This window comes from Megalops cyprinoides, chromosome 1 (genome assembly GCF_013368585.1).
Source record: "Megalops cyprinoides isolate fMegCyp1 chromosome 1, fMegCyp1.pri, whole genome shotgun sequence".
Lineage (NCBI taxonomy): Eukaryota > Metazoa > Chordata > Actinopteri > Elopiformes > Megalopidae > Megalops > Megalops cyprinoides.
In genome coordinates this window covers 70,119,018-70,145,467 of record NC_050583.1, presented here as the reverse complement: position 1 = coordinate 70,145,467, position 26,450 = coordinate 70,119,018, and the positions used below count along the sequence as shown (strand labels likewise).

General features: G+C 38.4%; 1 protein-coding gene across 1 annotated transcript in view; it reads right to left on the bottom strand.

Moving 5' to 3' along the window:
- Positions 1-5,563: 5,563 nt before the first annotated feature.
- The window catches only part of pld5 (phospholipase D family member 5), a 54,795-nt gene continuing 33,908 nt past the window's right edge, over positions 5,564-26,450 (bottom strand). Inside the window, exons 3-10 of the mRNA XM_036554445.1 lie at positions 26,072-26,255; positions 19,621-19,729; positions 18,717-18,844; positions 12,268-12,465; positions 7,206-7,342; positions 6,906-7,071; positions 6,213-6,303; positions 5,564-5,832 (exon numbers count right to left, since the gene is read on the bottom strand). Of these exons, the coding sequence (XP_036410338.1) occupies positions 5,564-5,832; positions 6,213-6,303; positions 6,906-7,071; positions 7,206-7,342; positions 12,268-12,465; positions 18,717-18,844; positions 19,621-19,729; positions 26,072-26,255 (1,282 nt within the window). The remainder of the gene's footprint in view (positions 5,833-6,212; positions 6,304-6,905; positions 7,072-7,205; positions 7,343-12,267; positions 12,466-18,716; positions 18,845-19,620; positions 19,730-26,071; positions 26,256-26,450) is intronic.

Below are 26,450 nucleotides of genomic sequence, written 5' to 3'. Positions count from 1 at the left end.
GAGAAAGTGGTCAGAGAAAATGGTCATTTGTAAGCATTCAAGTGAATAATCTCAGTTGGTTTTATCCTCTGGAAATGTAATATATGCCAATATATGTGGAAATGTGAAAATATAAAGGATCTTTTTTCATAGCATGTAAAATATGTGGCATACACCATAAAATACACACATTTTCCCATTTAATTCCTTCATGCATATATTATTTCAGATATGCATTTCATTACAAATATGAAAGTGGCAGTACTTGTGCATATATTACAGTTTTGTAAGGCTAGTCCACTGGACAGCTACCATCAAACTAGAGCAATGAAGTGGCTGTGTCAAATCTGAGAGAAAGCCACCATATCTTCCTGTTATCAACAGCAAAACCTTAATTGTATGATATACACAAACCCATCAAAGACCAGTAATTTATTCTTATTGTTAAGTGCATACCAGACTAGAAATGGTAAATAATAAAAGCATCCAAGGATTGCAAGCTTCTTTGTAATTTAAAACCTAATGTCATTAATTACTTTTGGACATTTATCTGTTTAACACTTCGACCTCAGAATTAACAGGTATTTACAGTACAAAGACCTGAGTTTTGCTTCATAGCATGTTGGGATTCAAGTATTTTCATTAAGTTAGTACTACTGAAGGATATACAGTATTATGACTATTCTAACTTTTTGAACAAGAAAAAAATGTATAAATGAATATATCAAAATGAAAAAAAAAATCATTCACAATAATTTGATATTGTGATTTAATGGCTGATTTGGAAAATGGCTAGGAAAACCTAAACCATCTACATGCTTCCTTGATACCATTTTGTGTCTTTACTCAATGGGATTTATCTCCATCATTCTTGCAAGGAGGCAATATATTTGTTCCAACTGTAGGGGGCAGAGGTGAGCTACATCAGTAATTCCAAAAACCTGAGGACGGGCAACACTCCACAGTTTAAGAAAATACATTCTGGCCAGGATTTCTAGGATTTCAAGATATTGCCTGCTTTGATTACTCTTGAGATAGTGTCAACAGTATAGCAATTTAATCCCAAATATTCCCCTTGCAGATATTTTTCACTGATTTTCAAAAAAAAAAAGTTTTTATCTAAAATATAATTTTTTATTTTAAAATTTAGATTATAGATATAAACACAAAATCCCCTCAGGTTAATATTCCCATTTCAGTTATAGGATTATTTTTTATAGACAATGATTTTTGATTTATTATATTTTGATGCTAATATTCTTTTCTAATATTTGAGATTTTTGTTATGTTGTACATTGTACATTGTAATTACCTCATGCATTGTAAATTGCCATGTGGGAGGTACCGTATATTGACTATTATTGTTACATCAAAAACAACAAAATGCAAAATATCAATAAAAATAAAAATAATGGGGCAAACTTAAAATATTTAAAGGGCATATATAAAATGGTAATAATCTAAGATCGAGTTTTTATAGACTTATATACTGCATAGATAACTCAGACCTGCTTGAATGCCCTCATCCTTTGATTAAATGTGTCAGTAGGCTTGCATGGTGCACATTGTTCAGATCTGATTTGATAATCTCAAATTTATATTCGTTGCTTGAACTACTGAATGTGCATTATTATACACACATTTTCACCTACAGACAATGCTGTTGAAATAAAATAAATCGTTGTGATTAGTTATCATTGTGAGAGTCAACATTAATTCCATTAAGCAATTTTATTTAGGCCACTGAGTACATTTCAGAGGTAATAAATAGTACACCATTCAATGTATTTGAAAGATGTTTGTTAACTATCAGAAACAATCCATCTGGATTGCATGAGCATGGGAGAACTTGTAGTAAATACATACCCTGTAATCAATGATATTGTCACTTACTGGGCAACATTCATAGTTAAGTGGTCATAAAGCACAACAGGCTATTTGGCAAGAACATTGCAGTGCAGCAGAAAGCAGGAGAAAGTGAGGAAAACAGTATTTTACTGATCAGCATAAAAATGGTGGATAAAAGTCATGCCTGACTTCATATGAAAATGTGAAGCTATAAATGTAGAAAATACCAGTACATGTGCTTAAGAATGCACTTTAAAAGATATTTGTTCTTGTCATGTTACATACAAAATGTGCCTTTTGTTGATATGTGTCTGAAGACAACAAAATGCAGACTCACAAGTATAAAATAGTTTGATGATGGTACAAGGTCCAAGAACAAAGCATAATTTTTTAAAATTTTTTGTATAAACAATGGTAAAAAAGGAAAATGAGAAAAGAGAGCAGAGAGTTCTCTATTATTGTCCTGACAAATTCACAAGAGAAATGTACTGGGAATCAATGAGGTAAACAAACAGTATTAGTGTTGGGAAGAAGTATTTAATATAATCATATCTGTGCTATAATCATTTCTCATTTTTCAGATGTGAGTTACTTGTGCTTTCAAAGTTCAGAGAACCATTGTGGTTCAGCCAGTACAGGATGTTTTCACATGGCTGTAACATTGCTGCACCTGCAATGACATGTCAATGCTAGGAGTAGGCTATTTTATTTGATTAAGCCAGAATATGCCTGACGAAAATGTTATGGGTACACACATTTCCCCCCATTTTTAACCCTAACACTGGAATTCAATATTATGTTTGTCTCACTGTGACACTCTCTGCAGTCACACAGGAACAGAAGGGAATAGCAGCTGCGGTCCTCTCACACAAATGCTGACTATGTTTCACACTAGAAACCTCATGGAGTGCCAGGAGAGCAAATGCTTAACAGAGGACAGGCACATCTTCAAGCTACCATCTGAGTGGCTCATAGTCACCTGATGAGTTACATAGTGCCAAGAGTGGTGTGATGAGGGTACCCTGGCAGATGAAACGCACCCTACCCCAGCAGAATGAAGCCAATTGAGTTCTACTACCACAGAATCCAATTTATTGTTGATGAATGACAGAGTTCAGTCTCAAATCCGGGTCTGAGCTTTAGGACTCAGTGTGTGCTCTGATTAAGAGCATTAGTTGGCTGAGCACTTTCAAGCCTTGTGCACACATTGTTCTTATAAACTGATAATAATTAGGTTGTTTTTCTTTTTTTTTATCAACAACAGTGTTTGAAGATATAATGTTAAATCCTTTCCTATATTGATTTGTGATCTTGTGTCTTATATTACAGTATCATATATTGTGTCATAGTGTGTCAGTGGTAACTAGCCCAGCTTTAAGATTACAGTTTTATAAAACACATGCAAATTCATGCAATCAAGATTAATAGGCTTGAATTTATGATTTTTCAGTTTTTGTTCACAGGAAACTAAACCACTGAATGAATTTCTTTGCCCTTCAACAACCTGCTAAACAAGGATAATTATTATAAGCACCCACCAACATCAGAAGATATTTCGATAACAATGTACAGGGATGGAAAAATCAGTTTGATCGAGAAAAGCCAAAGACAATCCTACAAAAGTGACACACTTATTAAAATATGATATTATAAAATATTTAATATAATAGTCTGGAATACTATTGATAATTAATTATTATGAATTATTAATTTGGCTTAATGTAATATTTCCACATTTCAATCAAAAAATGTTTTATATGAAGACACCTAAGACCCATTCCCAGTTCTCAGATGCCTCAGTCCACCAGTAGTTATGAACTTATTTTAATTCATTCAAACAATGAGAACCTTTATTTAATTGGAAATGTGTGTTATTGTCCACTAACACATTTTACCAATAATTAATTGTATTTGTTTTATTCATCTATGGGCCTGAGAAATTATATTTTAGCCTGAGAAGTTATATTTTTAACTCTCTGTGTGACTCTGGTCAAACTACTTGTACCAGAGTGGTCTGAAGATAGGATAGTTTCATATTTAAGATGTCCATACTTTTTAAAGAAGAGATATTCTTGATTGGTGAAATCTATTTTTTCTTTTTTTTTTTCAAAAAACATTTTCAGTATATTTTTCATTCACTACAAGGGGGTTTTAGTGATACCATTTTCGTGATTCCATTTTCAGATCCAGTAAACTCTGAGTGTTTGCTTGTGATCCAAAAATCCAATTTGCATCCCAATGTGGCAATAATACAATGAGGTATGCAGGAACCTTTACGTATAGTTTGAATATGTGCACACAACACTGTACCTAGCCTCTATACAATGTATCACAAGTATTGTGATGTCTGCACCACCCATGCTTAAGTTTTGCTTGATTTGAAAGTGAGAGTAAAACATGGCGTGGCCTGTAAAATGACACAAACCATAGTGATACATAGTGGTGCTCATAATGTTCTGCAGTGTATTGTATCATGTAGCTAGTTACCAGACTGTATACTGAGCCTAAAAGATAAACATATAATCTGTATGTCACATCATTTCAACATCTATGCATTGAGATCACAGGAAAATATAAAAAAGTTTTATTCTGGCCAGTTTATGTGTGGTTCAAGAAACTGAATACTCGTGTTAGCTAAAAGCATTACTGCATGCCTTCAGGTTTACATGATTGTAGTTTCTCCTTGATTGGAGACATGGAGATAATACTGAATTTAACCAAGTTTTACTTTTTTATTGCTTCCAGGCATATGTTTGTCAGTTGTTGAACTGAAAAGAATTGTTGAGTAAGGAACAAAAGAATACAACCATCTTTTACTAGGTATTTAGAGACAAGCCACAATGCAGGATGTCTGCATCTGAGCATTCGTACTGGACGTAATTCAACTTAATTTATATGTAGTTCAAGATTTTAAGATTCAGTGATCGTAGTTTTCACAAAAGTCCACACTGTCTTCTATATCAGCAAGTGGGCTATTAGTGTGTGAATTACACTTTCAGACAGAATAATCTAGATATTGCAAGGATCTGACAATCTGACAATGTGGTATTTAAGTGCTTACTAAAGACAGTTCTAATAGCCATGGGGTAAAAATGAATTGTGTCTTGATATTATGCTGGTAGCTGTCTATATAATACCAATATAGATGTATGCTATAGATGGATAGATACAGTAGTTGATTTAAAAGGCTGTTTTCAGTTGGCTGTTATATATTTCCTCCATTACTTGGCCAATAGCAACATGTCCAATTCCATTGTTTATGTCATTAGCAAATGGAGGTTCTCATCTCTTGTAGGAAAAGACACTATGTCCTGAGAGGAGTGAATAAAAGTATTATGGAATGAAGCTACTGGTTTTATATGTCTTGACTGTAATGTCTGAGAGTCTCTATTAGCTGAACCACCAGGAGGTCTGTGCTGATGCTTCACTGGATTTAATTCTTTGATGTACTGATGTTATGCACAACAGATAACCTCTTCCAAGATGAGCATGATAGTAATGCAAAGTTACAAGAGACCAAAAATTTATCCACAGCTCATCTTTTCTCTTTTTCAATGCCTACAAAAAGTTTGTTTTGGCACCATTTTGTCTTAGGCCCACACAAAGGAAGCAGAAGTTCTCAGATTAGGCACCACTTAAAGTCAAAGAAGAAATGAATAGTCATGACTCATAGCTTTGAAATGCAATGACTTAAAGGGAATATCTCTTTTCAGATGATGACAAATCTGGAATGAGCTCACAGAGAGGTATTCAAAATTTCTTTGTTCTCCACACTCTTTGCTTGAGACTTAAGCATGGAGGGTTGGTTGACCCTGTGCTTGCTGCACTCCAGGACCTTGTTGGCATGCAGGATCCTAGTGTAGCGGGAGTACCAGTCCCTCTCGAAGGCCGCCTTCACCTGCCCCACAATGGTGGCTGTCCTGTCATCCACACCTTGAGCCTGGCTTATCACCAGCCCCGCACCCGCGTTGAAGGCAAACTCGTTCCCTACCCAGTCAAAGTTCCCTGTGGGACAAAGGAAGTTTCCCAGCTTGAACAATCAACCAATCAACCCGTGAATCAACCAGCTAAATCAATTCATCAGTCAGTCAACAAATCAATTCACATTTATCTGTTAAACCTTTTACTCTGAAGAGCACATTGAAATTGTAAGAGAACATACAAAACCTCCTGCCCCACAGTGTACCTTTTGTTTGATGCATTTTAATGATTATATGGTTCAATAGGTTTCTGGCCATTATGCATGCATAGAAATGAAAATATACACAGACATATGAACAAACACACACATACGTGCAGACACACAGACACGTGCACACACACACGCATGCACAAACACACATGCACACGTGCACACACACACGCACACACGAGTGAGAACCTACCAATATACACTGCACTGTCTGTCACCATGAACTTGTTGTGGTTAATTCCTTGCAGAATACCATCCCTTTGCTCTCTAGGGCTAAAGAACTTCTGTATAGACAGTTAAACAAACAAGAAAATGGAATTTATTTCTGCCAGACAAATCTCAGAGCCAGATTTATACAAATATCTGATGAGCAGATCACACTGAACAAACCCTGTGTTAATAGTGTGCCTGCACTGGGGAAAGAACAAGCAGGTTTCTGACCAGGGCCATTGGACTGTGGAATTAAAAAGTTTGTTTTAAATATCTGATTTGATTGCAGCTTGCAGATGAATCAAGTTTCAAAAAAATTGTTTAACTGAAATAATTGCTGAAAAAAACTGTTTATCAATGAAAAATGCCGCTGGGTAGCCATGCGTTGTATTCGGGTTTTGGCTGCATCCTTAAAAAATGGATTTGGTGCATATCCTTCCAGATTATCTTTTTTATACAGCTAAATATACACTAAAATTCAGCAATGCAGCAATAGTTTCCCTGCTGGATTTTTGAACTCCAAACCAAGCTAGTTGCCTCCCCAACTGCAACGTCACCCAGAATGGAACCTGATCAACACTTCATGTTTGACCTGGGCTCAGGTATTTAACAGAATGGCCGTTTGGTGGCTCTGAATATGCAATGCTCATTTGCATGTGCAAAGATCTTTACTCACCACCTCCAGGGTGCAATTGGGTAGCTCCATGCACAGCGTTTTCAGGGACCACACAAAATTGAATGTGAGAGGATGTGTCTGCTTCCAGCAACTTATCAGCAGCCGCACCTTGATATTTCTCAGGATCAAAGCCTCACGGAGCATCTCGTCTATGAGTGACCAGTACCTGCGATTGCACAGAGCTATGAAAGCGGTGCAGAGAAGCTCTAAAAAAAACACATTTCTTACCTTGATGCCTGTTCTACCATTCTATCATTGTGATTGTTAGCTGGTAGAAACTTTAATTTTGTGACTGCTAACCTGTGTGAGCTCCTCTTGACCAGGGGCAGGTAGTCTGTGATGGAAATGTAGATAAACCTCCTGGCATCTAGAATCACACGGTATATGGCATCGATGTCTCTTGTCCGATCTTTTGGGCAGAAGAGATCTGGAGAGCTCTGCAGCACAGCCATGGAAAACACACATACACACACACAGACATTGTTTAACATTAGAAGTTACTCTTTAAAATGGCAGGGTTGAAGGAGTAGCGACAACCTTTAACTAATCTTGGCATGGGTGAGACATGGGTGTTACTGAATCCTTAACTATAGAAGAAAATACCACATCAACATCCAGCATGCACCTTGCCCTCAGTCTACAGAAAGTGATTTTTTCTTCCTGGAATCAATTTTGAGAAGAATCAGTGTTATGTCTTAGTTCTATTGACAGTTATTTCCACAAGGGTCTGATGATATTTATGTATGTATGGTCCACCCCTGAAATCAATTTCCTAATCTTGAGCTGTTGGAACATATAATTTAGTACCAAGAATGGGGAGAGGATGAGTGGTACCAGGTCTAGAGATGCATGCTCAGATAAACCTGTCAAAAATGCACTCAATCAGATGCAGCAAAGGTTTGTTGCTGATGAGGACACTGAAATGTTACAGCTCACGTGCTCAGCCTCCCAGTAGCAGGTGGGCGTTGGTAGATCTATTGTGCATTTGCCACACCAACGGAAGGCAGCAAGGTCCATTATAATCTAGATAATTTAGACCTCTTTGCTTTTGATGAGCAATCCATAATCTGTTGTCTGCAAAGTCTTTCCTTGTTTTCATTATTTACACGTGAAATGTATGTGTTTTTCAATTGAGTTACTTCAGTGGATTGTGTAAAGTTGATAAAGTTCTGTACAAATGTTCCCCTACCTTCTTTCTCTCTCCTTCTATTTGCAAAACGTATGGGATGATGAAACTCAGTTGCTGTTTTGGATTAATTGCCATTGTCATGTAAGGGAAGCATAGTATGAAAATAGACATATAAGTATTTCGCTCAAAATACTTTTAAAAGTGTATCTTTTAATATAGCTTCTGCTTTTTAACAATGCTGGACTAAAAACTAGAATTCAGTATCTCCAAAAATGTTCTCAAGATGCCCAAAGTGTTTTTGGCATGTCTGCTCACTCATATTAGAGCCTTATTTGAGTTAAAGAGAAAATGTTTTCTATGAATTCCCTGCCATGTATCTGAAATATTTGTATATGTCCTATATTACTATTTATTATTACTATATATAACCATTAATCATCATTATGGTTATTAGCATTATGATGAACGGTAACTAAAACATATAAGATGACAAAACCATTAAAAGTAAAACCTCTCTGTGGTCAAAAAATTGAGTCCTTTATTTAAAACAATATTTCAACATTCCATAGCAACTGATGTACTGGGCTGTAGAAAATTAAAAAGCAACCTCAGTTTTCATTACTAGACCGCCATGTAAAATATGCTGACATTATTATTATTATTATTTATTAAAAAAAAAAACAAAACAAAGAAAACAAACACAGGTATATCACTCATTGTGTTTGTGGATATGACTGTGATATGTGTTTGTTGACCAATTTATAAGGCACTCAATAATTTTAGAAGATGATATGGGATATTAAGCAGGGTGTGATTGTAACAGTGAGAGGTGCTGTTACACAGGAGAAAAAAATAATGTTAATGTTGTTTATTCAGTTAAATAAGAAAACTGCATTTGGTGTAGTTTTTTTGCTGTACTGTACAAATGACATAGTGATAGCAACATATTATTTAAGGCCAATTTTTTAAAGTCACATGCTTGACCACAATGTCACTGTTTCTTATTAAATACAGCATGCATGCAGTATTTCTAAAATCACTCTCATTCTAGCATACTAAAAGATAAAAAATCGCCACATTGGAAAACAATGGAAGGGCTATTTTGCTATGCTGTTGTCAGGCAGCACAGGCTAGGACACAGTCGCAGACCCAAAAAACGCGAGGGCAGAGAAACACACGGCAGAATCAAAAACGACTATACAGGCAGGGTCAAAACCAGAGAGGCAGTCCGAGGGCAAATCCAAAACGGGAAAGTCAGAACAGGCAGGGTCGGAAAACGGGAAGGCACGATCAGGCAAACAAAGCAAAGCGGCAGGCAAAAAACGGAGTCAGAAACAGGCAGGTCGAAAATCACAAAATCAGCGAGCAAAGAAAACGCGGGGACGAAACAGGCAAAAAACACTGAGACGAACTAGCAATGACTGAACAGCGAGCAGGGCATATAAAGGGACAGACCGACGAGGGGATGAGATGCAGGTGCGCAGGTAATCAGGCGGAGACAGGGCGGAGAGAAGGGCCGGGCAGAAACACAAGGGAAAAAGGAAAAAAAACCAAAAGCGCAGGGCTAGGAGGCGGGAGTACTGACAGCTGTTTGTATTTAAAAATGGCAGAAGATGGAAACAACAAAGCAAGCATCTACCAAAATGCTTTCCCATTTTTATAATCAGCTAAAAGACTACATTGACTCCACATCAACTCATGAGTTCAAACCCTGGAGCTTAAGATGTTTTAGATGGCTATCTTAGTTATCTTAACTGGAATGTCTTAGCAGGTTATCACAATAGTGTATACTTCTTGTTTAGCAGAATATTGCACAAACTACTTGTCAGTAACTAGTGAGCCAATGTTTCCAGGGAGGAAAATCTAGCCAACTGTCTGAACCCAAACTTTGCTTCCGCACTTTCAGAAAATACTTCTGTACTTTACAATTTCTGAATAAAGTTTTTTTTCTTGGATATTTAGATAATACTGTCATATTATCTTTTTATACAGCTAAATATACACTAAAACTCAGCAATGCAGCAATAGTTTCCTTGCTGGATTTTGAATGTAACCCCTACGAACTAGTTGCCTCCCCAAATGCAACATCACTGTAGCCACCTAGAATGGAACTTGACCAATACTTCAAATGTCTGACCTGGGCTTCAGGTGTTTAACAGAATGGCCCTTAGTGGCTCTGAATATTCAGCATATATGCAGGTATGTAATGTTTAGATAAATACTACATGTTTCACCTCTAAATGTTTTAGTTAGCTAGCAACATATCTAACCCATTGACCTATCCATGTTCAACCCGGTTAGTTAACAACAGGGTAATCATCCACTTTGTTAACAACTGTTTCAGGGATGTGGATAATTAATGCAATTTCATATTCACACATCATGAACTCATATAATGCATTGTATCAGGAGTACATAATGTATTATTTAACATCTTAACATATTGCAGTATGGATTTTCATTATGTATTAGGCAGGTTATTTTTATCCATTAAGAACACATAAGAATGCTTATGCAAATGTTGTAAAGCATTACAAATGCTTTATAATTCCAAATGCTTTTTATACCTTACTCATAATGTACAGTACCAGTCAAAAGTTTGGACACACTTTTTTTATTTTTACCATTTTCCACATTTTAGAATAATAATAAAGACATCAAAACTATGAAACAACACAAATGTAATTATGCAGTGACCAACAAAGTGTTATAAACAAATCAAAAATATCTTATATTTTAGATTCTTCAAAATAGCCAAAAATATTTTTTAAATTAAATTTTTTGGAAAGAAATTCATACATAGGCATCAACTTCACAATTTATGTTTGTCTAAGAAAAAATTCAGGCATTTAAGCATAAGTCTTTAGATCAAAATGTCTTTGAATGCATGTTTCCCATTTTCTTAATCAGGTGTGTTCAAACTTTTGACCGGTACCGTATACCATAACATTGCAAATGCATTAATGAAGTAACATAATGCTTTATAATCACAAGTGGAACCAAAAACTTTTAAAATCAGTATATGGCAATTGCAAGTAATAAATATTAATCTACCATTAACACTATGACTTCCAGGGTTTAACACATACCTTTAACTGCTACCTCAAATTAACAATTACATTTAAACTATGTAAATGTTTATTCTGAAGGCAAACACAATCTCTCAATTCTTATTAAAGAATATAATCTGACCTCCACAGAAATTAAACATACAAAACAGTTGTTGCCATACCATGCAAACTAAGACAGTACTTCTTAAATAGGTAGAAGCAGTAAAAACCTTCCTGGCTGAATGACTGGTGTAACCTTCAGTGTATACCAGTCTTATAATGCCCACCAATTGTCAGAATGATTAATTGTATTGTTAAATAGGATAGAGTACAATCTGAGAGGGCATTTTAAATAAAAAGTGTGTTTTATATGGCCACACAATGACAAAATGTGTTAAATACCAGCATAAAAATAAATTCATGACTAAAATTCATAGCTACTGGCAAAAAGTGTTAAATACCGGCATTAAAATAAATTCATACCTTTTATGTGATGGTCTACTTGGCTCTCTCACCCAGTGTCTATGCACACAAATTCTGACTCTATGGATAACCCAGCATTGAGATAATGAGTAATCTGCATCATGGTGTTTGCATGTTGATATCATTATAATGAAGGTAAGTAAGTATGAAGTATTAGATAAGGCCCCATGAAAGGTGTCAATCTGCATTTCAGTATCCAAGTCTTTTCTCTTCATCAGGAAAAGCAAAAGACATACCAAAAGTAATTAATGCATTTTTTTAGCCAAGCAGATAATCATGAATTTATTGATTTGAACTTAAAACATCTCCAGCTGTGAATAATGAGTATAGACTGGGAATTACAATAGTGCATACCACCATGTCAAGTAGCCTCCAAAAGATTAATCTACCAGTTATGACAAATACATCAAAACGGAATTAAGCAAATAGCCTCCTATAGATTTTTTGTCTTGAACAAGGTGAACAAGATTCTGAACAAGGTCTTGATAACTTATGAGATGCCACAGACTGAACCACCTGTTGTTCCAGGTTTGAGTCAGGTGTGTGTTGGGAGGCCTCCCTGAAAGTCCTCAGGACTGTGAATCTCCTGTACCAGGAATGGCCACCTCTGCTATCTGCTACTATCACCCCAAATTATGTATTATAGCGACATGGTCCATAAAGAGCTTATAATGTACTTCCCATCGGCAGAGAAACTCACAGACACGAAAGCCCTGGCATGAGTGTTGTTGAGGAGGAGAGAGAGGGCATTGTCCTTGTTGTAAAGGGCAGTCACCCTCTTGGACCAAATGGATGGAATGTAGTCCTTGTACTCCAGCTGCCAGTAGAGGGAAAATATCCTGTCCAGGTCTAGCACCAGGCAGCTGCAGTTGTAGATTATCACCCCCAGCTCTTTCATCTGTGGAAGGCACAGGTATCAATAACCAAGTGAAACTAGGAGAGAACACACAGCTGTGATGTACAGTAGCTAAAATGTACATAGGTTAAAACAATGTACATATGTTAAACAAGTCAGACTATTCAATATTTTGTGGCCGGGCGAGCAGACACAGGCCACTAACAAATTACAATTAGTTATAGTATCCACTAGTAACGCCACCAACCACAGTGCTACTCTTTATCTCATCTCTCATCAGCTGTACTGTAAGACTGCTCTCTATTCCCTAACTTTTATATGTCCGCATCAAAGTAGATTTCTTCTGATTAATATTGTCTGTACAGACATACTTTGTGCACGGCTCTTAAAATGCCTGAATTACAGTGTCAGGTAGAAATGAGATGACAGCATCTACCCCTGCCTCTCCTTTTAGCTCTTCCTCTCATCCCTCCCTGGCAGGACTCGCTTGTATCTCTGTTAAATCAGAAGACATACAGGGGATGTTTCAAGGTGAAGCTATGGACAAAATTAATACATGCCAGAACACTATTTTTAGTTTATATTTTGTAAATTAGGTTTAGCTCCACTTACAAGTTGTAATAAGCTGCACTATGTTCCTATTAGCCCTCTAGCCCTATATTGCCTTTAACTTGTAAAATGCCAAACATACACATGGATTTTACAGTATACTTGAGCCTGTCTAGCTATCCATATGATCATTGATTGTACCTGTAAGTCTTTGCTCCTTGTAACATTAATTTCATGCTAATATTAAAACTTGAGTCAGTTTAGGTTATAACTTTGCCTACTACCCATTGTATTCCCATGTTAGGAAGGCCACATACAGAATATTGAAATCCAAATTCCTGTTTGCAAGATGTGGCCCTGTCTCCCAAGCTTCATGTTCTACAGCTCCTTTATTTTAACTATTCCGATGATGACAAACACTGGCATAGTGTCACTCTGGCAACCTCAGAGCACCTAACTGATAGCTTAAATGGAAGCACAACAATGAAAGACAATCCTCAGTGAGTCCTGACAGGATAATTTGGCCTGCGGTAGATAATCAGTGTGTCAGATAATGTCTGACACACTGAGATTGTTGAGTCCAGTGAAAGACAACTTTCTTCTGTTTACCCCTTATACCCCAAAAGCTAAGACAGGTACTGTGTCAAAGAGCCAAATCATATTTCATCCTGAAGGGTACTGCCTGACAACACATTTTTATTACCATTATTTATTTGCTTGCAGCTCCCCTTCTCAAGGGTGGCCTACACACCTTGCACTTTATATATTGCCCACTTGTATGGCTATGTATTAAAACAATTTAGAGTTAGGGCCTAGCTTGAGGGTACAGGAGCTCTACCTTACAACTGATCCTGGAGGCTTGTTCTTCTAAAGGCTAGCAGACACATTATGATTTCATTTCTACTAGGGTGCTATGTTATGTCCATTTATCATGAATCTGTTGTTGTAGTAGGGATTTGGTATTTGGTATTATTAGTGTTACAGTCCATTTTGCCCCTGTATTTTTCTTCAGTGCCTCTTGTTCCTTCTGACTGTATTTCTGTAGGAAGACCCTTTAAAAAAACAGCTGCCTCCTGTGGGTCTATTTCATAATTGAATGGTGTGATGGGACCAGAGGTGAGACGAAGGGTTGTAATATTATTACAAGGTAATATGGAAGGGACTGTACCTTTATTGTGATAGGTTTGCACTGCCCACAGAAACAGCACAAAACACAAAAAAGCAAAAAAAAAAAAAAAATAGCCAGCTAAGCTGGGTCCTAGTGCAGCAAGAAAATCCAAGTCAGCAGGCATAATCAAAACACAACCCAGGATAATACAAAATTATTCGGTACACAGTTTCAGTTGTCGGTTCAGTCATCACAGTCAACGCTACTCATTCTCTCCATGCTTTTTAACTCAACGGTACTTCACACCCATTGAGAGATTGGGGAGCCTTAAATAAGCCAGAGGAGAGTTCATTGGCAGCAGGTGTGTGGCTGTGGGCTGGCTGGAAGATGAGGCCTAGCTCCAGTCCGCCGGGGAATGGAGCCCCTCTGCAGGCACATAGCACCCTTCCACTACCACTCCCCTGGTCCCATTACAATGGTTATTTATCATGGTAGTTTGTACATCCTTGTTGCTCAGAAAAGCCAAAATGTGCACATGCTAAATTTCATCAGCTGCTATAATTGAACCAATACAAAATCATAACTACTATTATAAGAACTAACCAGGGGCTAAAGTTGTAATGTGTGTATGAGAATAAACCCTGTTCTAAAGTACACTGGTCCCTACATCTCTCAACTCTATAGTAGGATTCCTTCATGCTCCCAGGATTCATGAGGTAGGCTGGGCTGCTCTGCCAGTCTGTAAGCCCCCCTTCAAAGCTCTGATCCCTGACACATAGCTCCTTAGTGACAGTCAGATTCCCCATGGTTGTAGAGCATAGTGGTCTTGGTGGAATATATGGTTTGAAGACTGATTGTAGATATGAGGTGGCTGTCCCATTCATTGTACTATATGCCAGTGCCAAGGTTTTGAACTTGATGTGAGCAATAATAGGAAGCCAATGAAGTGAGTTGAGGAGGGGTGTAACTTGACTATATTTAGGGAGGTTGTAGACAAGTTGTGCAGCTGCACTCTGAATTAGTTATAGTGGTTTGATGGCATAGGTAGGAAGACAAGCGAAGAGGGAGTTATAGTAGTCCAGACATGATGTGACCGGGGCCTGACCTAGGACCTGGTTTTAATAAATATTGAGGTAGGGGTGGATCCTTCAGATGGTGTACAGAAAGAATTTGCATTCCTGACTCACCACTGCAACCTGAGAGGAGAAGGACAGTTGGCTATCAAGTATTACACCAAGGCTTTTGCTGTTGGTAAAAAGGCTTGTGGAGCCTAGGCTGAGGGAGAGGTCTTGAAATTGGGAGGACCTGGATGGGATGAAAAGCAACTCAGTCTTAGCCAGGTTAAGCTTCAGGCAGTGGTACACCATCCACTGTGAAATGTCCTTCTGGGAATCTGAGATGTGCACAGAGACCCGTGCATCAGATGACAGAAAAGACAGGAAAAGCTGAGTGTCATTAGCATAGAAGAGGTATGAAAAGCCATGGGGGGAGATGACAGAGCCAAGAGGTTCCATGCAAAGAGAGAAGAGAAGGGGGCCAAGGACAGAGCCTTGAGGGACACCTGTAGGCAGGGTGTGGGTTCTATAGAATCCACCAGGATTGTTTAGACACCCAGAGGACACCCTGAAAGAGTGCCCAGAGAGGTAAGATTGAACCCAAAGAAGCGATCCCCAGCGTTGCCAGAGTTGACAGAAGTAGAGTGTAAGAAATTACAACATTCCACCAGGTACAATCTAATTTGAATAGTCGCGGCATCCTAAAGGGCTTGAGATCATAGAGATCCACATCTCTGCTGACACCTTAACAATTGGGTCAAGCGAGATGGCAAACATTTATAGAATGGGACCAGGAGTGGGCAATCAAGAACCGTCTCAGACAAAGGGGTATCCGGGCTTACTCAAAACCGGCACTCTGATTTCATTATCATACAGGCAACAGGTCCGGTTCACTCACATCAAGAGTGTAACCTAAAAAAAACGTCATTCCGATTTCATTATCATACAGGCAACAGGTCCCGTTCATTTACATTAAGAACAACCTAAACTGTATATATGGGAATTAGTCTGAACAATCAGGGTTCACGCCGACACGACTGAACCTGAAGTCTGTGTTTTTTGCATGCTTCGATACTGTTTTCTCCTGAATTAAAGACTTTCACATCAACATGCATTCTTCTTCTCCATCCTCTCTTTTTTTCTTATAAGAGCATCATCCACTGTATCAAAGACTGCAGAAAGGTCCAGAAGACTTAAGACTGAGGAGGGGGAGGATGCTCTGGCTGATTGAAGAGCCTCAGTGATGGAGAACAGGGAAGTCTCTGTGGAATGACCAGCCCTAAATCAGATTGAAAAGGGTGAAAAAGGTTGAGGGAGAGAAAGGAGGACAGCTGGGTAGCCACAGCGCATTCAATTGTTTTAGACAGAAAGGGAAGGAGAGAGAGCAGTTGAGAGTTCTGGAGAGCGGATGTCCAGAGTCCTTTTCTTCAGCAGGGATGTGACTCGCACCTCCTTGAAGGCTGAAGGCACACAGCCTGTGGAGTGTGATAGATTCATCAGACCACTGATGAATGGTAGAAGACTGGGAGTGATGGTCTACAGGAGAGGTGAAGGAATGGGATCCAGGGCACATGTGGTAGGTTGATGTGATATAAGGAGATGAGCGACATCACCATCTGATAGTGGAGAGAATTTAGAGAGAGGAGGGGTGGAGAGTGGGAGGGGGGAAAAAGGAAATGGAAAGAGGAGGGCTGTACATTTACATTTATTCATTTAGCAGACGCTTTTATCCAAAGCGACTTACATAGGTTACAGTTCTTTACAATGTTATCCATTTATACAGCTGGATATTTTTACTGAGGCAATTGTGGGTTAAGTACCTTGCCCAAGGGCACAGCAGCAGTGTCCCAGTGGGGATCGAACCGGCAACCTTTCAGTTACGAGTCCTGCTCCTTAACCACTATGCTACACTGCCGCCCCAGTAGTGTAGTGGAGTAGTGAGTGGAGGTGAGGATACTGTATAACTTCAACAGCAAGCGAAACACCTTCCTGGAAAAAACACATTAACATTAAACGTGTCTGCATTGTCAAGGTGTGGGACTACAGAAGACGTGGTAAAATTAACACAACATTACAAAGAGAAACTTACTAGAGGTACATATTAAACCCATTATCCCCCAAGGTCTAAAAAACAAATAAGATCAAACACCTTTCCTGTAAAAGGCTTGAGAGGCCTTTAAGATTTGATTCTTATCAGCAGTTCATTCTTGAAAGTGGAGTTCCAAAGAGATAAAATGTTTTAATAGTTGTTTTATTAATGCTTTGAGAAATGTCCTTTAAGTTCTCATGGAATTAAACATTTTTTAGTGTTACACAGTTTTTACACAATCCTCTGTTAACTAAAATTTAAATAACATGACTCACATTAATTACTTAAATGTCCCCATGTGAATTGCTGGTGCTGTGCAAGCTGCAATGCCTCAGCATAATCATGTTCGTAATTGAAAAATAAGATAAAAAAAAAACTGACTCGTTATTTTTTTCTCCATAAAAAATAATGCTATAATTATTTGGAAAATCTCCATGATTCTTCTGTGGTGCCTTGCTGGTTCACTTTCTACTTCATGCTGTAACGCCTCCCTATCTCTTTATAAAATCTTAGGGCAGGCTGCACGATGCCGAAAGACTGAAGGAAGCATCAGAAAGTGTTTTTATTCTTCCTGCTATGTTAGCTAGCACCAAGGCACTTAACTAAACTGCGCAAGTGGAAGAGATTCACTGTGTTCAGATTGTTACACCTTTTTTAAGTAATAATGTGCCTTTTCATTCCACTGACTTGTGTGTTGTGTGTGAACCCAAACTGATTTTTAAGTGGACTGGGTATAAGTAAAATGCTTGATTCTTACTAGTTAAATTTTAAACCGAATTAGTAAGGGAATGATGAATTACTATATGTGAAAAACTTCATATATAGTGTTTTATATCAGCATTTCTTAAGCAGCAGACTGCATTGTAATTAAAAACACTATTGACAAAAATGTTCAGTTGTCCCAAACCAAACATTGTGAATTCATTCAAACATGGAACATGGAATTTATTACATAACTGGAGAAGTGTCTAATTACTGCTCAGTGAACTGATTATTCAAATGGAAATATACAGAAATGAGCTTAATATTGCAAGCAATTTTTACAGAATTGTAGACAAAGAACACAGCTGTTCTGTTCTTTCTTTTGTTCTTTTCTTTGGTTTGTTTTGTCACCTATTAGGCCCAGCATGGGGGTGCTTAGGGGTGCATTGCACCCCCAGTTGTCTCCTTATATCCTGTTTTCTACATAGAATTTATCACTTTTTGTGATACTCACTGACAAAGGCCACTGACAAAGGACAAAAGACAGAGGCAGAAACATGTTGGTACTTTTGTCCTTTGTGCCTTAAATGGGTCAAAAAAACCACATAAAACTGAAATTATTTTTGGGCGCTTTTTGATTTTTTTTTTTTTTAGTGAGGCCTCAGATGAGATGAGTGCCAGCGGTTCTGAGCTCAGGAATTCAGGTGAGCAACTGCGGGACTCTTTGAATTCCAAGTTAAATATTTCATGGAGACAGTGAGAGCACACAATACAAAAAAGGGTCAAATACTTTTGATAGCGACTTCCAGTCCATGCTGCCACTCCCAATGTACATGTGCTTTCTGTCGACTACCCAGAAGGACGAGTGGAACTGGCCTTTAGTCAGAGCCGTCATGTTCAAGTAGTGGACCTCTGCACCTACAGAGGAAAGAACAGGAAACATAGCCAAGGGATCAGTCACTGGTGAAAAATGAGGCATCTTATGATCTGTATTTATCCAAAAAATGCAAAATCTGCTCAAATTTTTTTACTCAATGTTATGGACATTGCTGCTAGATTTAGTGTGGTCTGAGGCTTTTAAAAACATATTTTTTAGGTTGTATCTGTAGCTGTAGAAATATGAAATAACCCTACAAGCTTTGAGATGTGATCACATCAAAAATATATATATCTAAATAACTGAGTGAAAATGAATAGATAGCTTATAAACTATATTTCAAATTAAAACTGGGGCTTGTAACTAAAAGGTTAATTCTCAGATGGACACTGCTGTTGTACTCTTGCGTATGGTGTTTCAGATCTGTAAAAGTATCCAGCTGCGTAATTGGATCATGTGTAACTGTGTCTAGGTAAGAGTATCTGCTAAAATACTAACTAAAAGGAATCTAGTAAAACTGTATAATCATTTAGAAATGAAAAATGATGTTAGAGTTAATTAAAAAAATAAAACATTTAATGTATTTTTTGTTGGAGTCTTTTAGGAAAACCTACAAAGGTTACTATACATCTCTGCTGGTGGCTGTAGTTAAACTCAAATGACTCCTTCTTGTAAGTGAAAAAAAAAACTAATATATGAACAGTTCCATGTTCAAGTAGTACATGGCTATAATCATCAAATTTAAAATGCATACAAAAACAGTATTCTATAAATGCTGCCATGCTATGGAATCTAGTTTCAGCACGACATCACTCACTGTGCTCAGAAAGGCTCTTCAGCTCTGTCGATTCAATAAGACCACTGGCCACCTTCAGATTAATCTGGTGAGACTGAAGGCTGATGAGTCTCTGAAACAAACGCTGGCCCTGCAGAAAAAGGCATTGCCAATCCATTTAAAACTCACACACCTATTTAATATGTGAGAAGACACATTGCTTGAGGGTCTTGAGGGACATACATTATTGCTATATGTGTAATTTGCAAATTGATTACAAAGAAGAAGAGAATTATCATGTTATATGTACTTGGCAACAAGCATATATGGTTAGCTTACTTAATTTGGTTTCTTTCACAAAACTCTCAGGGTGTTTGTGGTGTGGAGTAATACAGAATTACATTTTATGTTTCCCTTTCACTATCAAACTAAAGTTTCATTTTGAAGGTGCATAGGAAACAACTGTTTTTTGTAAACACATTTTTATTGGCAGAACAACAAATATTTTAATAGAAAATACAGACAATACACAGTTTTTTTTAACTAAACATAAACATTTAATTAAACATCACCCTCCCCAGGCCCAAAGGTGCCCTGTTATTTCCAGCCAAATATACAACACAACTGTAAAGGGGGAGGAAAAAGAAAAAGAAAAACAAAAAACAAAAGGGCCGTGAATAGGTCTTTAAAATTAAATGGAAAGGAGTGGGGGAAATGCATCAACCTTATTGCTGGATTTGTACTAAAGTTATTGTGCCAGATGAGTGTATGTGTACCAGTTATTACATTTCCCACTGGGTCCATACAAATGTTCATCTGCATACAACAGTATATACATATATGCACGTGGCTACACACCCGTGTGTAGCTGTTAGGGTAGTAATGTTTTTTTTTCATATAGGTGAGAGATGGGGCGAGTAATGTTAATTCCCAAATATTTAAACCCTGTTCCCGACAGCTTGAAACTGATTAATGCGAAAGCATTCACTTTTATGCAGATTTAATTTGTACCTGGAGAAGGTGACAGTGGCTCGATGGCAATAGCAAAAACGAGGGGGGAAGTCGGACATCCCTGGCGCGTTCCACACAAAAGGAGGAAAAATTGAGAATACTGAGAATTGGTGCACACACAGGCCTGGGGGGAGGCATAAAATGACCGTATCCAGGACACAACTTTTTCTCCAAAACCAAATTGTTTTAGTGTGAAAAACAGATATCTCCCCTCAACTCTATCAAAAGCTTTCTCTGCGTCGAGAAATATAACTACTTCAGGATTGACGGAGTAAGCTGGGGAGTGAATTATGTTGAGAAGTCTTCATATATTTGTAAAGGAATGCCAATTTCTGATGAACGCTGTTTGATCAGCAGATATGATAGATGGTAAGACAGCTTCCAGCCTACATGTGAGGACCTTAGCAAGTAATTTTTCATCTATATTTAGGAGGGATATGGGGTGATAGGAGGAACACAAATTAGGGTCTTTAGCCCCTTTCAGACATGCACTGCAACCCTGAACTTATCTAGACATTACCCGGAGGAGCTGTATGTGAGAACGCAAATGTCCGGATCAGTTGGACCGGACATTAAATGGACTTTACCCTGCCAGCTCCCTAGTACAAAGTCTGTGTAATGTCCGATTGAGTCCATGTGTGAATAGAACAGGTCATTGTCTGGAGAATCCACAGCGAGCAAGCGGGCGTGTTGATGATGTTTCTATCATGCGACTGGCACGAATCCGGAAGAATACAAACATCTGAGGGTGAAGAAGAAGGGTCATTTGCATGAAGATGCCTGCTTGCATGTATATTGCTTTTCACTCATTCGTTGATATCGCGGATACGTCCAAATATGTGTGGTATCGATGTCAACGCAAAAACAGTCATCATTGTGGATGAGTTGGTAGCCTCGTACGCCATCTTTGATGTGCTGTAAACAAAACACTGCGATTTCCACAGCGTACTTTTTGCGTCATGCCATGCCTCCTCCACGCTCTACCCAGGCGCCACCCCTCACCTAAACCAAACAGAGTATTTCCGGTGGGTGAGAACGTGTCAAACGTGGACAATCTCCTGTTGCGTGCTACATGTGTGAAAGGACAACTCCGGACATTGTCCGGAGTTCATATGAGAAAACAGCTTTTGTCTTTCTTAAGGATCAGTGAGATAGAGACCTGGGTGAGTGTTGGAGGTAGTGTGCCCTGTTGAAGAGAATCCTCAAACATATTTAAAAGCAAGGGTGCTGATTGGTTGGAGAATGTTTTATAAAATTCTATGGGATAGCCGTCCGGGCCTGGAGACTTCCTGCTGTGCATTAGATTTACAGCATTAATGATTTCATTAAGTTCTAATGACCTCTCCAGGGAGTTGTGATGGTCAAGTGGCAGTTCGGGGATTTCCAGCCCATTGAAGAAATTTATCATTTCGGAATCATCAATAGGTGATTGTGACTTATAGAGAAGAGAATAATAAGATGTGAAGGCCTTATTAATTTCAGAGGGATCAGCTGTTAATACACCTGAATCGTTAGTTATTTGAGAAATTTGTTGTGAGGCTACTTTACTCTTCAGTTGATGTGCTAGAAGATGACCTGCCTTCTCCCCCTGCTTGTATAAAACACCCCGCGCCTTAAGCAGTGTCTTCTCTACATCTCTAGTAGATAAAAGATTAAACTGACTCTGAAGAGCTAACCTGTGTTTATATAGTTCAGGAGATGGTATGGTGGAATATTGGTGGTCTAATTCTGCTATTGCCTCTATGATTTCTTGTTGTCGTTTTTTTCTTACTTTGTTAGCATGAGCCGTAAACAAAATTATCTTACCCCTGAGGAAAGCCTTGAGGGTTTCCCACAAGAGAGAAGGACTGGTGTCATTGTTTTTATTGGTCACTATAAAAAGTTCAATAGACTGGATGATGAGGTTACAGAAACTGGCATCAGAAAGAAGCGTTGGGTCCAATCTCCAGGTACAACTCTTGGCTGTAATTCAAAATTTACTTCAAGTATTATGGGGCAATGGTCAGAGATAACTATGGAAGAATATTTGATTGAAACTACCAAGGGGAGAAGGGTTTTGTCTATAAAAAAATAATCTAAACGGGAAAAAGATTTATGTACGTGTGAGAAAAAAGAGTACTATTTATTGGTTTGATTAAAAAAATCTCCATGGATCGATGCAGCCACAAGGGTCCATAAAGGTAGCTAAAACCTGTGACATCTTGGAGGGTAAAATAGTTCTGGAGCTGGATCTGTCTAAACAGGGATCGATCACACAGTTCAAGTCTCCTCCAAAAATTAAACAGTGAGTGTGTAAATTTGGAAGTACTGATAGAAGTTTCTTTACAAAGCCCACAACATCAAAGTTGGGAGCATACACTGAGACAAGAACAAACGGGGTTTGACAAAGTAGACCAGTTACTATAATATACCTCCCATTTGTGTCCTGGATAACTTCAGTAGACATAAAAGGAAGCTTTTTTTTATCAATATTGCTTCACCCCTTGTTTTAGAATTAAATTTGGAATGAAAAATTTGATCAATCCAAGGTCTATAGAGTCGTTGATGGTCTACTGTCCTTAGATGTGTTTCTTGCAGAAACATTATATCTGTCTTTGCGGTGGGAAGATATTCTTGGCTGCTTCACAGGACCATTCAGCCCTCCTGTGTTCCATGAAATTATTTTAATGGAGCCTCTCTCTCCTGTTGATACTAATGGATTCATTGTCATATGTATTGCTACGATTCAGAAAAGAGAAAAATTGTATAGCGTATTTGAGAAGCTGGACTAGAAGGTTGGATATGTTCACAGTTCCAGTCAAGTCCAATAGATCGAGTAATATATAGTACTGGTTGATTTGGCAATAGAAGAAAAGAAAGGAAAAGAAAAAAAGGAAAAGAAAGTAAAGGAAGAGGTTGTATTGGCTGCTTTTCTATAGTTATAAAGAAACCCGCCCACATCCCACCTACCCATAACCCATAAACCTATGCTCACTTTCCAATCTATAGTGAGCTGAAGGTAACTGCTGCTAATTAACCTTTGGGGATAACACTAGGGTGACCATATGTCCTCTTTTTCCCGGTGCCGGACATGTCCTCTTTTTGGGACCTAAAAAAAAAAATAGGACGTATGGTCACCCTAGATAACACTATCACCCTTTCCCTATGAGAGACTGCTGATGGGCTAGCATATATGAACTATATATACACATCCAAAGAATCTGAACTGAATTAGGAACAGCGCAAAATGTCATGAGAATTACCTAACTCCAGAATATTTGACCCAACACAGCTATCGGTTTAGAGGAAAGTAGGACTATTTATGATTTGCCGTCACTGTCTTACTAACTAGCACCCTATCCATGTCAAATCTTTGAGATAATGAAGGTGGATTGTAAGATTACTTTTTGACCCTATCACAGCCTAGAGCGACTGTGTATATGCAGTAGCTACTTAACGAACACAACAATAAAATATTGCCTACTATAAGGATACCTCAATATCCTGTGTGGGCCTACATCGCCTGAAAACAAAACGTCCATAGTCCAAATGGCTAGTAAATTCAGATCACTTTCATTCGTCCTCAAATGGTAAATGTCTACAGAGCTAAAGAAATCACCTTACCGCTAAAATTCCCAAAATAATTGTTGCATGCGTCCAAGCACGAGTAGAAAAGTCTCAGCATCGATGGTGTCCATGTAAGTCCAATAGCGAGGCTACACTGGTTGAATATGAGGCAAAATAGATGTTTGTTATAAATTTGCTCACACCTCACAAAGATGAGCTAGCCAGGTGCTGCTTGTAGAATAATTCTGCTTCTTCTGCAGTGTGGAATTTGTGTTCGACCTCCTGAAACGTTACTGATGGGTGGTGGAGCCCAAACTTCACACCCCGGTTATAGAGTTTGGCTTTGATTACGTTGAATGCTGCACGTTTCTTGGCAAGGTCACTACTCATGTTGGGGGAAAAAAGTATCTTGTGACCCTGGTAATCAAGTTGTCTTCATTTTCTTGCCAGCACAAGCACTTGTTCTTTTTGTCTGTAGTAGAAAGCGAAGGATCATCGTCCGAGGCCTCTCGCCCTCCCCGGGCCTCGGTCTCAAAGCACAATGTGCTCTATCCAGCTCTGGAGGTACAGTGAACGAATCATCCTGTAGTAAGTTAACAAGGAATTTAGACATGAATTCTGTGGCTGAGTGACCCTCAGAGCCTTCAGGAAGGCCCACAACATGCAAATTGTTCCAGCAAGAAAGATTTTAAAGGTCCTCTGTTTTCTGTTTGAGATGAGCGTTCTCGGTCTGAAGTTGCTGAAGTCACCTTTCAGTGCTAGTCAGCCTGTCACTATGGTCAGAAAGAGCGGTTTCCAATGCTATAAGTCGAGGACCAAAATCCTCCACTTTAGTTCGAATGGCATTCAGTATCATTTAAATTGGTGATAGAGCAGTTTGTATTTCAGATGAAATCACTACTCTGTTCTTCTCTAGCTCATCTTTCAAGTTAGCGACAGTCAAAGTAGAGCTGCTTTCCCCGAATGTAGCTGCAGTCGCCATTGCTAAAGAGTTGCCACACTAGCACACTAGCCGGTGCTAGTGTGGCAGTGTCTGTAGATGAGTTCTGAGATTTTCCTTTAAGTGTACTTGCCTTATTTTTACCAGACATAGTCAAAGCCAAACTATAACCTGTTCTGAAAAAAAAACTGAGCAAATTCAGAGCCGATTGATGGTGTAAATGAAATAAATCTAAGCGAATGCTCAAGAGCAACTGTCTGCACGTGTTCTTCACTCAGCCGCCATACCAGAAGGGAGGAAACAACTGTTGGAGCTAAATTCAGGTATATATACTTTAGAACCTATTATATCCGTGTCCCATTCCCCTGCAGCCTGTTTGCAAGGTGGAGCTCCATGGTTCGATGCATTCAGTCACTGTGTTATAGTTCTCTCATACATTTCATACATTACACATCACTTACTTCATCCCTTTGTCCTGCTGGTTGCAGTACAATGTACTTCCTTTGTAACATTTCATTGTGCCAAAGGTGGGTGATGAGTGTCCAATGTATGTACCTGGGGGTGTTACTACAGATGACTGAAGATTCAAAACCAGTTCATAGCATATGGCGATGAAAGTACACAGAGCATCAAAGAAAACATCAGTCTTATCTACGTACATGTATAGTACATGTATAGTGTTTTCAGAAAAGAATGCAAATTGTAGACATTGATTTAGTGTGTTTGGTGTCAGTTTCAAGAATTGATTATTTACAGCTTAACGAGTGTGGGATGCTTAATGACTGTAGGATTCACAGCTTACTGACCTTTTAATTAGAGAAGCCATCATTTCCTTAGACAGGTATTTCAATAAAATGTTCCGTAGATGTTACAACTGAGTTTTTTCTCTCTCTGATTTTTTTTTCAATCATATGTTCCTGTTTACCAATAGATGAAGTTCTCAGACTGGCCAGTGATCTGTAGTCCATAGGATGAACACACATTGTGTGAGATTACCTGTTTGGCTGAGGAAGGACTGGGCTCTTGGTCTGTGGAGTTTAAGGCCCAGTGAGAAGACACTATCTCCACTGACCGACTGGCCAAGTCCAAGAGTGTGTGTAGACCCGTGGACAGGGGAAGGTGGGATGTACTATTATCTGGAAAGGAGAGGTCTTCTGGAATGTTCTCCACAAGGACTATCCTGTGGAGACACAGAATCCTCTTTCAAAAATTTCACAATAGGCAAAAAAGTAATAGAACTGACCAACTATTCATTTCAGATTAAAATTGATTAGGAGTTTTAATTTTGAGTTTATATCATAAATCTAGACTTTTCTGGTTGTGACTAGTCTTCACAACCAGGAAAGGTTTTTTGGGTTCTGGAAAAAAAAACACT